General features: G+C 35.9%; 1 protein-coding gene across 1 annotated transcript in view; it reads right to left on the bottom strand.

Moving 5' to 3' along the window:
• Positions 1 to 4,086: 4,086 nt before the first annotated feature.
• Positions 4,087 to 13,995, bottom strand: part of AHR (aryl hydrocarbon receptor) — a 59,824-nt gene continuing 49,915 nt past the window's right edge. Inside the window, exons 9-11 of the mRNA XM_030487819.1 lie at positions 13,167 to 13,308; positions 11,093 to 12,359; positions 4,087 to 7,200 (exon numbers count right to left, since the gene is read on the bottom strand). Coding sequence (XP_030343679.1) covers positions 7,045 to 7,200; positions 11,093 to 12,359; positions 13,167 to 13,308 — 1,565 coding nt within the window. The 3' untranslated portion in view covers positions 4,087 to 7,044. The remainder of the gene's footprint in view (positions 7,201 to 11,092; positions 12,360 to 13,166; positions 13,309 to 13,995) is intronic.

The following is a 13,995-nucleotide window of genomic DNA, read 5'->3' as shown; positions in this document are numbered from 1 at the left end:
CCTGAGAGCAGGTAGGCAAGCATGTCCATTAATACACAAATAGTCTACTTCTAAGGATAAATAAAAGTATGAAAAATGTTCCAGTGGTGCATCCACTCAGAGCTAGATCTTTTGGCATGTCTCATTCTTGTCCAAATTTTACCATTAGAGAGCAACTGTCATACTGACTTCAAATCACTTTGAACTTCCACAAATTTTGAAGTCACAACTGAATCCGAAAATCTGTATCTTTCATCTGCAGCAAGAAACATTTTAAATGCTGGTTTTAGATGTCAGCAAAACAAGGAGGGAATGGAACTAACCTGATGAATGTGCCTTCACATAGATACAGTTGAGGGAAAAAGCAAGAGTTTGGAAGCATGTTAATGAGGTTTATCTACATTATTTTAACTGATCAATTCCATATTTCTGCTGCTTAACAATAATATTCTTAGTCTGAAGTTCCTGCCATTATTGTTTTACCTAGCAATACAAAACCTGAAGCATTAAAAAGTTAGCAAAACTTTTCTTCGCCTGAGAATTTCCTTTTATTTATTTTATCAGGAACTATTGAGGGACTGGAAGTAGACTTGAGCCATAAAGCGAAGTACATAAAAAGTTTATGTGCTGATTATAAGTCTAGTCCTGAAGTTTAATGCAGATTTTTTTTTTTTTTTATGTTGAATGAGGTGTCACAGGCTCTTATTAGCCTTTCAAGGTTTGATTAGATGCCAGTGTAATTAAAACATTCTTTGGCACATGATCTTGTGCCTTCATGATCACAGGCTGCTCTGTGTGCGTGCATGTGCACGTTACACAGCAATGCTACCACCACCCACTAAGGACTCACAAACACTATACCATTTTGTCTAGTAATTTTAGTGACTTCTGCAAGTAAAGGACTATTCTATTTTTTATAGTGATTGGCACTACTGTAAAGCCCTGACCAGCTCTTACCATTGTATTTGAAGTCCTACTGGTAGAAAGTCATTCACCTCTTCTCTACAGTTCCATTTATAACTTGGAAGAACAACTCGCAACTTCTGTAGAAACAAGTCTCAGAGACACTGATGATTATTATGTTGATGCGAACTTGGAAAACATGTGCTTTAGAAACAATATATGGCAGCATGAATAGCTAAAATCAAAGGGAATAACCTCTCTGATAAGACCATCAATAGCACATTTTAGCTACAGAGATCTATCTACTACAGATGTAAACCCAAGTATGAAGATCAGGCTGGTTTTTTTGTCGTTGGTTTTGGGCTTTTACATTTAGACCTCCCCTACATTTATGACACTTCTGCCATCAAGAGAATGAAAAAGATGCTGGTGAAGAGCACGAGTGCCCTAATCACTGGGCCACAGATATCCCTGGGCACCCAGCACCTCCTACTGAGGAATCCAGTTGTTCTAAGCACATGTCCTAGCTCCTAGACTAAAGGATAAATGCTTTGCACTCTCATTTTCTTCAGTTATTCATAAACTATTTGTTCCAAGTGGAATAATTGAAGCAGAGAGCCTGTTTCATTTCAGGATATCCTATGAACAACCACTTTGGAGACCTTGATTTCATTCACATCCTAACTCCCAACAAGGTACAGGATGGTGCTAATTTGTGTGTTTTGCTTGCCCATTAGTTCATTTTGACAGAAGACTTTGTCTGCTTTCTATTGGACAATTTTTTTTCAGTATGTTCTGCAATCACTTGCTGGTCTGGGCCCCTTAGAGATGCAGGAAACACCTGCTATGCAACTTCTTGAGGGTTTGGTAGCCAAGTAGCTCAGTTTTGCCAGGATCTGAGTAGTTACAGAAGAATGAAGGTAGTTGGCAGCCAAGAAGAGACTCGAGACTTGAACATTCTTTAAAAAAGTATGGATGATGATTCAGAAACTAGAAGAGAATACAAATACCCTGAAACATCTTATAAGTACATTAAGGGTGAGACTCTCTTTTCTCTTTCCACACTTCCCTCTCAAAACTTCACTGACTAGTGCCACAAAGTGAACTCAGTAGTTTCTTCTAATTTAGCTCTTACTTTTATTAGCAAGGAGCCAAGTTCCTCTGGCTCATACCAACTACCAATAGGCATTCATTATTCTGAGGGAATAACACCGAGGGAAGTCTTCCTGTCTGCAGTCAGTAAAAAGAGAAAAATCTGATAAATTTTTCATTTTTTTTTTCTTGTCATTCTGAAATACAGGAGGAATTTTTACATTTATTATTATTATGCAGTATGAAGGATTCCAATTAGTCTCAACATCCCTCAGGCTTCCTCTTATGGTTTTATAATTTACTTTTTTTTTTAATAATGAAACTTCTCAAACTTATTTGTATGGATTTTAGACATCCAGTTATGATCACACACTAACTTCAAAATAATGTAAAAAAGATCCGGTGAAGTTATTAACTTCTAAATATTGCTTATACATTCATTTGTAGCCAGACTGGATTCAAGAGAAGATAAAAGCCTGTTGGCTTCAGCATAAATTGTAACAACCACAGTAATTTTAATGTTGAGGAACCTCTCCCTTTCTCAAAGACTGGCTACTTTGGAAACTAAATTGTACGTAGCTTTGTTTAATGTTAATAACATTGCCTGCTGAACCTTGACTAGGTGGTTAGGTTATAAAGAAGAAACCTCAATGTCCCAAAGACTGATCACATCTTGGATTTCACATCTTTGGTTGACCCTTTGAAAATTTTGCACTTAGCTGCTGATGTCTTACTATTATGGTGGTTCTTTACCTGTCAGGAAGATCAACTTCAAGAGAAAAGGAGTTACAAAACATAGGTTCAGCACAAAAATCAATGCATCAGAACTTGTTTGAGACGAAGAATGGATGTTTATCTCGAGAGCTGGCTCTGATTCCCTGGTAAGCTATCAAAGTGAGTATTGCTCACTGGAGGTAACAGAAAGAAAAGGGGAAAAGTGAACAGTGGCCGGTGCTGGAAACTCATTAAATGTTCACATTACACAGAGTGTGCGATGGCTGGAATTTCATTATTAGTTTTAGATGTCAACTTGTATTATAGATGTCTAAAGTTTTAACTTAATCGATGGACAGAATAAAAATATTAACAGTGGAACCAGGCTATTATTCTAGATAGTAACTTTAACCTAAATTAGTAAGCCAGTTCTCAAGTGAACAAAATCATCTGAGACTAAAACAGCTCTCAGTTTAAAGTACGTGAGTGGGAATATGGTTCCTCACTAGGAAAATGCATTTCCAGAAGAGCTATTTGGGAAAGCCTCCCTCGGAGATTTGAGTAAGATGACTTCCACCAATGAACTGCTTGAGCTTATGATGCTGTCGACTACTACAGGTTTGGTACCACCATGGTTGTTCACTTTCATGTGGAATTAGAAGTGGAATTCCATAAATCATAAAGAAAATGGCTTAGTCAAGAAGAAAATTTCTCCCTCCTTCAAACAAAACTGGACAGTGAAGTCTTATGCTTCTGGGAACAGATTATGTGGCTTGAACAGATTATGTATCCTTTTAAGAAATGCAACAGACTACAAAAAAAGGACAGCCTGTGTTGCTTATATTATTGCCTGATTATTTCCAGATGTTACTTAACAGATTTGCAGCATTGTTGAATTACTCTTCTATCTTAGCTTGTCTTTTTGAGCTATGCAAGAAGAATAAACAAGAAGACCTAGCATTGGCTGTGGATAAGACACGTGTCTGAATACATTACAAGGTAACAGCATAGTTGAAACCAATTAAATTCTTGTCTATCATGTCACTAAACCAAAGAACTACTGTAAGGTTGGTAAACTGCATAGGGGATTACAGTGAAACATTTGATACAGCACTACAACTGATTTTAAAAGTCTATCATGCAAAGCCAAATATAGCACACAGGAAACGGTAGTAACAATAATTAGAAATAAACTGAAAGAATTTTTTCTTAACTTAAAATCACTCTTTATGAACTAGCAATATGCAGTTAATAGGTTACCAATGGCCAGCTACAAATCTCAAAAGAGAAAATACTTCTTTTTGGCAGCGTATATGCAGAAATCTATTCCTGTCTCCGTACTTTTCAACTGTGTCACTAAGCAATGAATATAGTAGCCTTCCAACTGCTAATTGTGGCTTACTATTTACAAAGTTTATTTATAAACTCATTTTCATGCAAGTATAAAATACTAATTCCATAGACAAATACACATTTGTTCACTCTAAATTATATACATTGTATTTGCATCTAATATTCAGAGAAGTGCAAAGTCCACAGTGATGTAAATAACAAGTTTTGTAAACTATTAGATGACGAGCTCTCAAAAGATATCAGTAACTGTACGATAACATTTTTTTGTATACTGCTGAAATCAAACATTTGTGCAGTAAAAGAACATACATTTCAGCTACATTCAAGTGATTATTTTATTACCATATATTATGTCTTACAAACTTCAGTGGAGATGAGCAAGAGCGCTACAAAACCATACCTTAATGCAAGAGGTGTACTGCATGGTATGTGCAGGTATAGCAAAGGAAAGACAAGAACTGGAAAGAAAAACAAGCTAAGGAAACTTGTACAAAAATGGATAGTAATACTGACTAACACTGGGTTATAATCTTACTTATAACAGACCTGAAAGGCTAATAGAGATCCAATTCAGAAACACCTGTGCACTGTAGGTACAGTTTGGTGCAGATCAAGAGCGCACTAATACAGTCAATGATGTACGCATAAGATAATGCACAAAAGACACTGATATGCATATAAACAACTAATTTGTTTACAGTAAGTAGGGCAGCACAGTTGTAGTACTGCACCGTTGGCACTTGGTGATAGGACAACAGGTATTTGGTTTAACTAAATTCATAAACAGGATATATACTGGTTTGTAAGATGTAAAACACATTATCCCTTTGAACCTTCTGGTTTTACAGCATTTTCCTAATTTTCAAGTTCAAACACAAACACGATTCACTAACTAGATATGGAAGACGTTTCAGATTTGGCTTAAAACAAGACCTCCAATTAAAAACAAAGGACAGAAACTCAAATTAATTCAAATTACATTATTTAGATCTGTTACTGATGTCTTGTGCTGAAAACAGAATCTGAAACGTTAAACAAAAAAAAAAAAAAAAAAAAAAAAAGGCAACCTTGTAATACAACCCACAATGTCTTTATGGGCTTTTCCTGAACAGTAATTGCTTCCTTAACGTCCCTTTCATATATGGTAATTTCACTTAAAAGAACTGCTGAAGTTATTCATCTGAAAAGTTGTAACTGAATTAGAAGTTTAGCCTGGCATATCATATCACACAGAATGGAAGATAATATGCTCTTCTTGAAAGCAAGCATGTTTCAGCTACAAAAGGATTTCAATTTTAAGTGATTGTCCTTGATTTAAACAATATTAACAACCGTCTGGAGGGAGCCAATTTACTTTTGCCCATTTCAAACAAACTGGCTAAATTGCCATTTTATATTATATATAACAAACGTAATAAAACTGTTCTTAACATATAATGATGTAACACTTTAAAATTAACTGGTTTAAAATATTTTACAAAGACATTTTATTATATATGAACTATACAACACACAAGAGTATGAAATATTTTGAACATATACACATTTTTGTATTTTTCCATGTAGATTATTATTTTGCACCAAACATTGGTGTCTGCAATTCTAACAATCCTCTCAGATAAAAACCCAGAACGTTTTTGTGGATGTGGGTTTATTTCCTGAAAATAAAGCCTACTACAAGGAGAATTTCTCTAATGACTTTTTTCTTTTCCCAATTTCATATTTCGCACAAAGCTTTTCAAATGGATCAACATACATAAAAAAACTAACCTCTCCGTACTTTGCAGTGCAATTTGCAAGGGATAAAGTTTAAACCAAACTTGACCCTCTCCCCACTACCAACATTGAAAACTGCAGTCAAAGTAAACGTCAATACCAATCGCTATTGAGACTCCTTTCCCCCTTATTTAAAATGCAAACCTTTTCAATATCCATTTTAATGAAAATATTTGCATAGAGCAGCCTTGTATTATTTCTAAAGAACATTATGAGCATTTTAACACAAGATAAGGCACATGTTTTTCAGCATTAATAATCTAAAACTAATCCTGAGGATCTGCTCTTCCCCCTCAGCAAAGTTTGCTTTTTTAATATACCCTGTATTACCTGAAGAAAGCAGAAAAGCAGTATAGAATAAACCAAACATCTTCAGCTGAGCTAAATTCAGAATATTAATGACTCCTGATAATAGCATAACAAATCCACAGATAAAGAACTAAGTCATTCTCTGAACAAACTATCTTTAGGGGGGAAAAAAAAAAAAGATATAGCCAGTAGCAATGTAAATGTTAGACAAAGGTTCACATAATATGGATGACACATAATAGTGAGTTTTGCTAAAATAAGCTCCCATCAGAAACAAGGTAGCTAAACTGTGAGGCACTTAAGGTTGACAAGAAAAGGAGGAATGCAAGGGGTCTGTTTCGTAGAAAACCTGAAGTTGCATATCATATCCTTGTATTAAGCCTTCTATTAAAGTGCTAGAAATGGAGACTTAAAACAAAAGGATTTAAATATAAATGATTAAAGAGCTTAGTATGCATTAAAATTAAGTGCTTTTGATTCTCATGAATTCAGAGCTTTTTAATAGTTTTTAAAAAATAAAGTCTGGAAATAATCCACGTGTGAAATCATCTTTCTTGTGCCATTGATGCTATTTGTAAAGTGCCCAATTATTTTCTAAACAACAAAACCATTTGCCTTATCTTATGTTGTATAGCATGACATAGTCTGTAATACATACGTAATCCATACTGCAATAACACAGTCAATCTGATGGAAAACAGCACATGCGTACTTTTAATCAGAAGTTTTAATTCCACCTGTCACTCTAAAAAGCCAGGTCTTGGATTACATATCCACCAGTATATAGTGCAACCAACCTCGTATTCTCAAAATGTAATTTAGCTGTTAAAGTCCAATGCTCAAAGAGACTTATCAAGAGCCTTTCCCCAGAGCAGCCTCACACCCAGACAAAATCACAGATGGAGCTCTAGATATGAATCACATAAATCCACTAGATGCCAAATCTGAGAAGGATCTGGGTTCTGTCGGATGATGAAGAGGCTGAAGATGTGTGGCAGTCTGTGCGTTACCGATCACATCTAACTGAGAGGGATATGCTTCATTTACATTTCCTCCATTGAAACCGTTTTGGAACTAGCAGGAAAAGAGACAATATAAGTGGTTATTATGGGAAACCAATTTATTTTTAAGTTTTCAAAAATCCTCCTAAAGACATAGATTGGATGAAATAATCTTAAAGCACAATGAATAGCTTTTAAACTTTTTTTTAACAATGAATGATGAGAAGTTAATTTGCATTAAATTAAGGTCTGAATCATCAGTGAAACTTTCCCATGTTGCAGCCAGTGAGAGTCCTACGTCTGCTAAGTAAAGAAACATTGCTATCATCTCTAAAGTGTTGTAGAAAGCACAGTCTGACTGAGCACTCCTAACTTCCACATCCAGCTGCTACATTTTAAAAGCGACCTATTTACATATTTTCATGTCTGCAATGGATCCAGACTTTAAAGCTCTTCCAGGAATGCACATGCAGTCCTATGAGTAAGCTGAAGTGTACTGCATTCAATCTAGAGGCTAAGCTATCATAGGGTGGGCTTTTCTGATAAACGGTCTTCATATTGACAAGTAAGAGCAATGACTGGCTTTCATCAGTCTTGACATAATTGTTCACAGGATTATTTTAATCATCTGATGTAATGCTTCCCGTCATGCTATGGAAAAGTCACTTTATCTACAAAATACTCCATTCAGTCATGCAAAGAAAATACAGCAAAGTATTTTAAGAATTTCCATCACCTCTTCGGGAGTAGCTTATATCCTAGGTATTCATTCATTCAAGGTCTGTCCTTAAAAATATATATTATATATTCATTCACTCATCTATCAAAATACGCTGGGTGCTAGAAACTTCTTTTTTTACATTCTACGCAAACATTAAATTTAGTGTGACCAGTTCTTCTAAGTTTTTAACAAGACTATAGCCATATGAATTACGTTTTTAATCAAAGTTGCCATACTTTTAAAGATAGCTACAGTAACAAACTAGGATTACTTCTGACAGAAGCAGATTATTCCAATATACTTCATTAATAAGACAAGCATGCTTATTAAAATTTCTAAGAGTTCTCAACACAGAAGAACTTAGCAAGGTTTCTCCTGATTAATAAAGGAATGCCGACCTTAAACAAGCAATTACATTATCTAAGGCCATTCTGCCCTTCACCACTGAAAGCGTTTTTAGAGTATATTGGCTATGATCCTGCCACAATAACAAGTTAGGCAGAAGGTCAAGGCAGATGACTACAATAGACCCTTCTGGCTTTCTAATCCCCTAGTCTTTTCACATTGAAATTGAAAAGAGTAAGGCAGCTGAGAAAAGGATAGCAATCGTGGCTTGCATAGCAACGTCTGTCCTCTCTCCAGACTCCAACTGCTGATAGAGATGTCATTGTGCTAAATCCAACCACAAAGACTGCCCTACTTTGGTTTGACTGTGTGAACACAGGCTCAGACAGTAGTATCCTATCTGCTTAGTCACATCCTAACTTGAGCTACCAATTAGCAAAAAAATCAAACTTTATTATCATAAGCAGTGATACGTTCTGCCTATTTACAACAAACAAATATATATTATTTGCCACCAATTTACAAGATTACTTCAAGTGCAGCAGCTATACTTCTGACTTACTAGTTCCCATGGGTTCACATATTTTAAAGTTCTTAACTCTGATACAAGACTAAATACAATCTCTGTAATATAAGCATATACAAATATAGGGTTATCTTTCTCTGGACCAATGACATTTCTCAGTAAAAAGCTGTTTCTACATTAAAACATTTCTCAACACAACATATTTGGTTTATATAAAGCCTTACTTTGCCATCAATCTATAAAAATGTTAATTTGCAGATGTGACTGGAGGTCAAAACTGAGTAGTCTGATAAAAGAGATGCTGGGTTTTTTCATGTGAACAGTATATACCAGTATAGGCTGCTAAAGTCAATGTTATTTGGTTTAGGAACAAGCAGTCTCTTCCCACCCCCAACCAACCCCAGTTGGCATACATAAGTTTTGGACCCACAAAGACTTGAAGAGAGCTACGATCACTCTTTCACGAAAGGGGTTGGGGGAATAATCCTTCCTTATCAACGAACATGCTCCTTTTTTAAGCTCATTTGGACAAATGTTCAGCAGTTCTCCTCAGAGGTAAACAAGAGCTAATGTGCACCAGTTCTGCACTAGCATTCTGCTTATGAATGCTATCCAAATCCACATAGCATAGGTATACCATAGCAAGAGGGGCTGAATTTGCCTCTGAACAACTTATAGATAACCTTTCACAAAGCAGCCTTTGTTCACTTTTTTTTTTAGTGACAAACAAGCTAAACACAATATTAGTACTGAAGCACTGTACTGTAGTAAATATGAAGTAATAGACGTATTCATTCCTGCATTGAGATGCTTAGTCATTAGTCATTAAAATTTATACGAATAAATGAGAAGAAAAAGTAAGCAAGAAAGAAAATTATGAAAAAGATTAATGCAACATAACAAAATAATCTACAAAATAAATGTAATTGAAACCAACCATCAAAGAGAAAAAATGGAATTGCTTATTCACTGGCTGTTCAAAACTTACGCATCACACCAGTATAGCTTTTGTGAACAGAACAATTCTATACTACTTTAGAGATGAACTTGGATGACCTTGGAACTGCTTTGCAGCAATCAAACACTGAAGGGTTAATAACATTGACCAGGCAACATTGGCTTGGTAACAAACAGCCAAGCACTGTGCATGCTTGCGCACAGCAGCTTGCCAGTAGATTCATGCTACTTCAGCTCTTGGGTACCCAGGCAGCAGTTGGTCATCTTGCTGAACTGTCCCATATTTTAGCTAGATTTCTGCAATTCTGCAATTATCTTTTTTTCCACTAGTGAAGCAGTTTTAAAAAAGGGTATGTTTTGTACTTGTATTAAGCGTACCAAAAAACTGGGTATGTTCTACTTGCATTCCTCACCTCTGCCTTGTGTAGTTTAAATGGCAATTAATGCTTTAATTCTGTAAATGCTTATGCATGTGCATAAGCATTTGTAGGATCAGTACTTTAGAACCTTAACTCACTGAAGTAAAAAAAAAAAAAAAAAATATATAATAACTGTAGCCTTGTACTTGAGCAGCATTAACAGAAAGAAATGGTACAATTTAAATTACTTCAAAGGTTGTTCAGAATCAGGAACTGCCCTAGTAATTGATTTTTTTTTTTTATTTCTAAGTTAATTTTATGAAGAACTGTGCTTAAAGCTGTAGTCTATGCTACAGCCAGGCTCCTCTTTTACAGCTTTTACTGTGCATTCTCCTTAGCACAATGTGGAAAAAGGTCCAACTTACCTACTTGAAAATACTTTTTTTCCTGCTATTTTGTCTGCAGCAGACAAATTAGCAGCCTGAAGAACAAGCTGACTTTCACTTACTGTGTGTAGAAATGCAAGTTCATAATATTTCACACTATTTGTGTGACATTACAATCCGATATTTTAAGCAATCCTAAAAGCATTGAAGAATCTGAGAAGCTAGAGAACATTAGTGGTTTTTTTTTTTTTTTGAAGGTGTCTTTCTGGATCTTTACAACATATTTCATGAAAACAAATGTGCCAGACAATATTTCTGACATCATGCCACTCCTCTCAAAAAAGACATATAAGCAAATCCCAAACTTTTGACCAAACTGCTTTTCCTTTACTCCTATGGGAAAATTACCGGTAGGTACAACAGACTAGTTCACTCACTCTTGTTATAATACTGCAAAGAGAGCTACCAAGCTGTGGATACCTGTACATAAAAAAATGACCAAATACAACTCTCTTCAATCTAATGAACAAATAAAGCAAGGACATTCGCCACACTGCTAACCCATCAAACTCAGTGACACACAATTATGGCAAATTGCATCCTGGTAGCCACCCAGAACAATAAAACCACGATTCAAAATGCAAGCAATGTAGCAATGTTGTTCACCTTACCTTGTTCAACAACGTTTGTTGACTTGTCATCATAGGATCAAACTGCATTTGATCCACACAGCTGGGCTGTGCTTCTTGCGCGCACTGGTACATAGAAACAGCGCCTGCGTAGCACGTTTGAGGAGTTAGCGTAACAGACTCAGAGTTTATCCCACACTCATGATTTTCAGGGACTTGCTGCAAGCAACTGAGAAAATCCTCCAAGTTGGAAGAAGCAGAATAGGTTGATCTGTCAAAACCTGCTACAGGGAAATCAATTTGAGAGAAATTAGAAAGCTGCGGCATCATTGCTGTGGGTTGCTTGTAAGGGATAAACTCTTGCCTACACGCATACGGGGAAGTGTTTACTTCTGATTTGTAAGAGAACTCGGATGTAGTTGCGTGCATGCCAGGGAATTCATATTGCTGAGGCTGCTGCTGCGAGCAGCTATGAGGCATGCTGGTGCCAGAGCTCCAATTTGTGAACATCCCATTAACTTGCATATGTTTCATCTTTTGACAGAGTTGCTGCTGCTGCTGCTGTTGCTGCTCTATGAGCTGTTTCTGGTGCTGATGAAATTGATGTGGATCTAACTCTGGCTGTACCAAGCAACCTTCATTCTGGACCAAGGACTGCTGCTGGTTACAGCCTGAATATAAGAAGTCAGACCTATTTAAGGAATCCTGAACGTAAGTCAAGATTTCATCAGTTATGTTGATATCCCCAATATCATCCACATCAGATAATTCAGTTTTAAAAAACTCCTCATCCTGCTGAATACACTTTAGATCTTCAAAGTCAATACCCAGATTTTTCATGATGTTGTACAAATCACTGGTTTTGTTATCTTGAAAGAGTGCTGCACTGTCTTCAGGGAGTGGAACAGTACTGTCCTGGGAACACTCCATTAGTTTCCGCTTGAGAATGTTGTCATTTCCAGCAGGTAGGAGATTATCCATCCAACTGCTGCTAACACCACCACCCAGTTCATCCCTGCTGTCTGCAAAGAAGTTCCGCTCAAAGGAAAGTTTATGTGACGCTGGAGGGCAGAGATACACAGACTCATCTTGCCTTAACATGGCACCTAGCAGGGAGTTTGGATCCACAGAATCATTTTGTAGCGTTGCTTTGGCTCCTTTTGCTGTTGTGCTTTTATTCTTCGGCTGAGAAGGATCCATAAGGCTTGACATAGGGAAAGATACCTCATATAACACAGCCTCACCAGTGGCAAACATGAAGGGCAATTTCATGTTACGCTTCCGTAGATGTTCTGCCCCTTCGTCATCTCTGAAAATAAATCAGATATATAGCATAATACTGCAGTACTAAACATTTTCTGTAACCTTTTTGTCCCCTGGAATTAATATAAAAAAAAACAAACTGTATTTGTAGGCATTTTTTAAATTCCTAGCTGTTTGAGCTCAACTTGGCTGTGTTAAACCAAGAGGCAGATTACGAAATAAGGAGCTTATGACTCTAACACCACATTTACATATTACATTTGTAATTAAATGTAGATAGCATACATCATTTTCTGTGCATTATGAGCTGAAATGAAAATAAGTGGGCTTTGTTCCACACTTTGTTTTTCTTGGCATATCAAGTAAATGAATACTTCAATACCGAAGTATCTCTTTTCCTCCATTTTACAGACTCCTTAGCAAAAATTATTTAACCTGTATAATCATGCCGAATTCCATACTATGTAGAATTTAGATCAGCACCATAAAGGACTTAATTTATGTTATCTGCTGTTTCTTCTACACAACTGCATTTAGATTGCTTAGTTTTCATGAATGGGGATACTGTATTAAAAAAAAGGCTGGATGGAATAACATGGTGCTTGTACCACTGCTCTTATTCTTCATATGAAATAAAAATGTCTAGAATTTTACACATAAAGGACTATGCCACGTAAAGTTCTGAAATAACAGAATTATTTTCAATATTTTTCAGCAGTTTGAAAGAGGTTTTCTATTTGGAGTTCAGGTTTTAAAGGGGGTTTATTTAAAAATAACAAATGCCTTTCTGAATATAAAAAAGCTCAAAAGTTTTCAGTTTTGAAGTATACTGCTTCATACAATGATGACTTACGTAAGAGGTCTTTGCGTAGCAATGATGTAATCTGGTCTTCCATTTTTGTAGACAAGACGTGCATTTGCCTGCACCCAGGCCCATCGATTTTCTTTGGTTAGAAGCCTAAATACAGTCATTCCACTTTCACCTGTCTTCATCACTAGAGTCAAAGAGTAAGCATACTGTTTACTATCCAGTGAATAAAAATAGGAAAATCTGGTATGTCATTAAAGTACTCCCATTTGTAGAGCAATTTTACAAATCTCATGTCCTCAATCACCCATTTCTGTGCAGCACTAATGTATTCATAGTGAAACAGGATGATTGATCACTTTAAGATGCCTACTTTAGTGGTAAAATCAAAGCCAAGCTGCATGCAATTTTAAGAGATCCCCCACAGACTGGCAACATCCTGTATTGAGCTTCATCCATTATTTCTGCAATAAGAGAAATTAATACTAGAACATGTAAATGACATTTTCATGAAAAGAGCTTAAATCTCTTTTACATCTGAAATGTGACTATTATTTAAGAAATCAAAAACCACATTCACTTTGAATCCAATTCTTTCATATCGTGACTGGTTTATGCAGAGCTACTTCAAAATACATTATTTTTCATTTCCACTATCACTTCACTGGCAATGCTTGTAAAAAATACTACATTTTTGTTATACGTTGCTGAAAACACTGCATTTCTAGACAGAAAAATTAAATAAAAGATATAGGGAAGTTTAAGAATCCTCAAATAATCTTTGCTACAAGACTTTCTTTTTATCTTAGCATCAGAAATGCAATAAAACCAGTTTTAAGACAAAGTTTTAAACCATAATTTCAAAACAAAGTTT

The sequence above is a fragment of the Strigops habroptila genome, chromosome 1 (assembly GCF_004027225.2).
Source record: "Strigops habroptila isolate Jane chromosome 1, bStrHab1.2.pri, whole genome shotgun sequence".
Lineage (NCBI taxonomy): Eukaryota > Metazoa > Chordata > Aves > Psittaciformes > Psittacidae > Strigops > Strigops habroptila.
The sequence above is the reverse complement of the archived record's forward strand: the minus strand, read 5'-3'. Positions and strand labels throughout refer to the sequence as shown.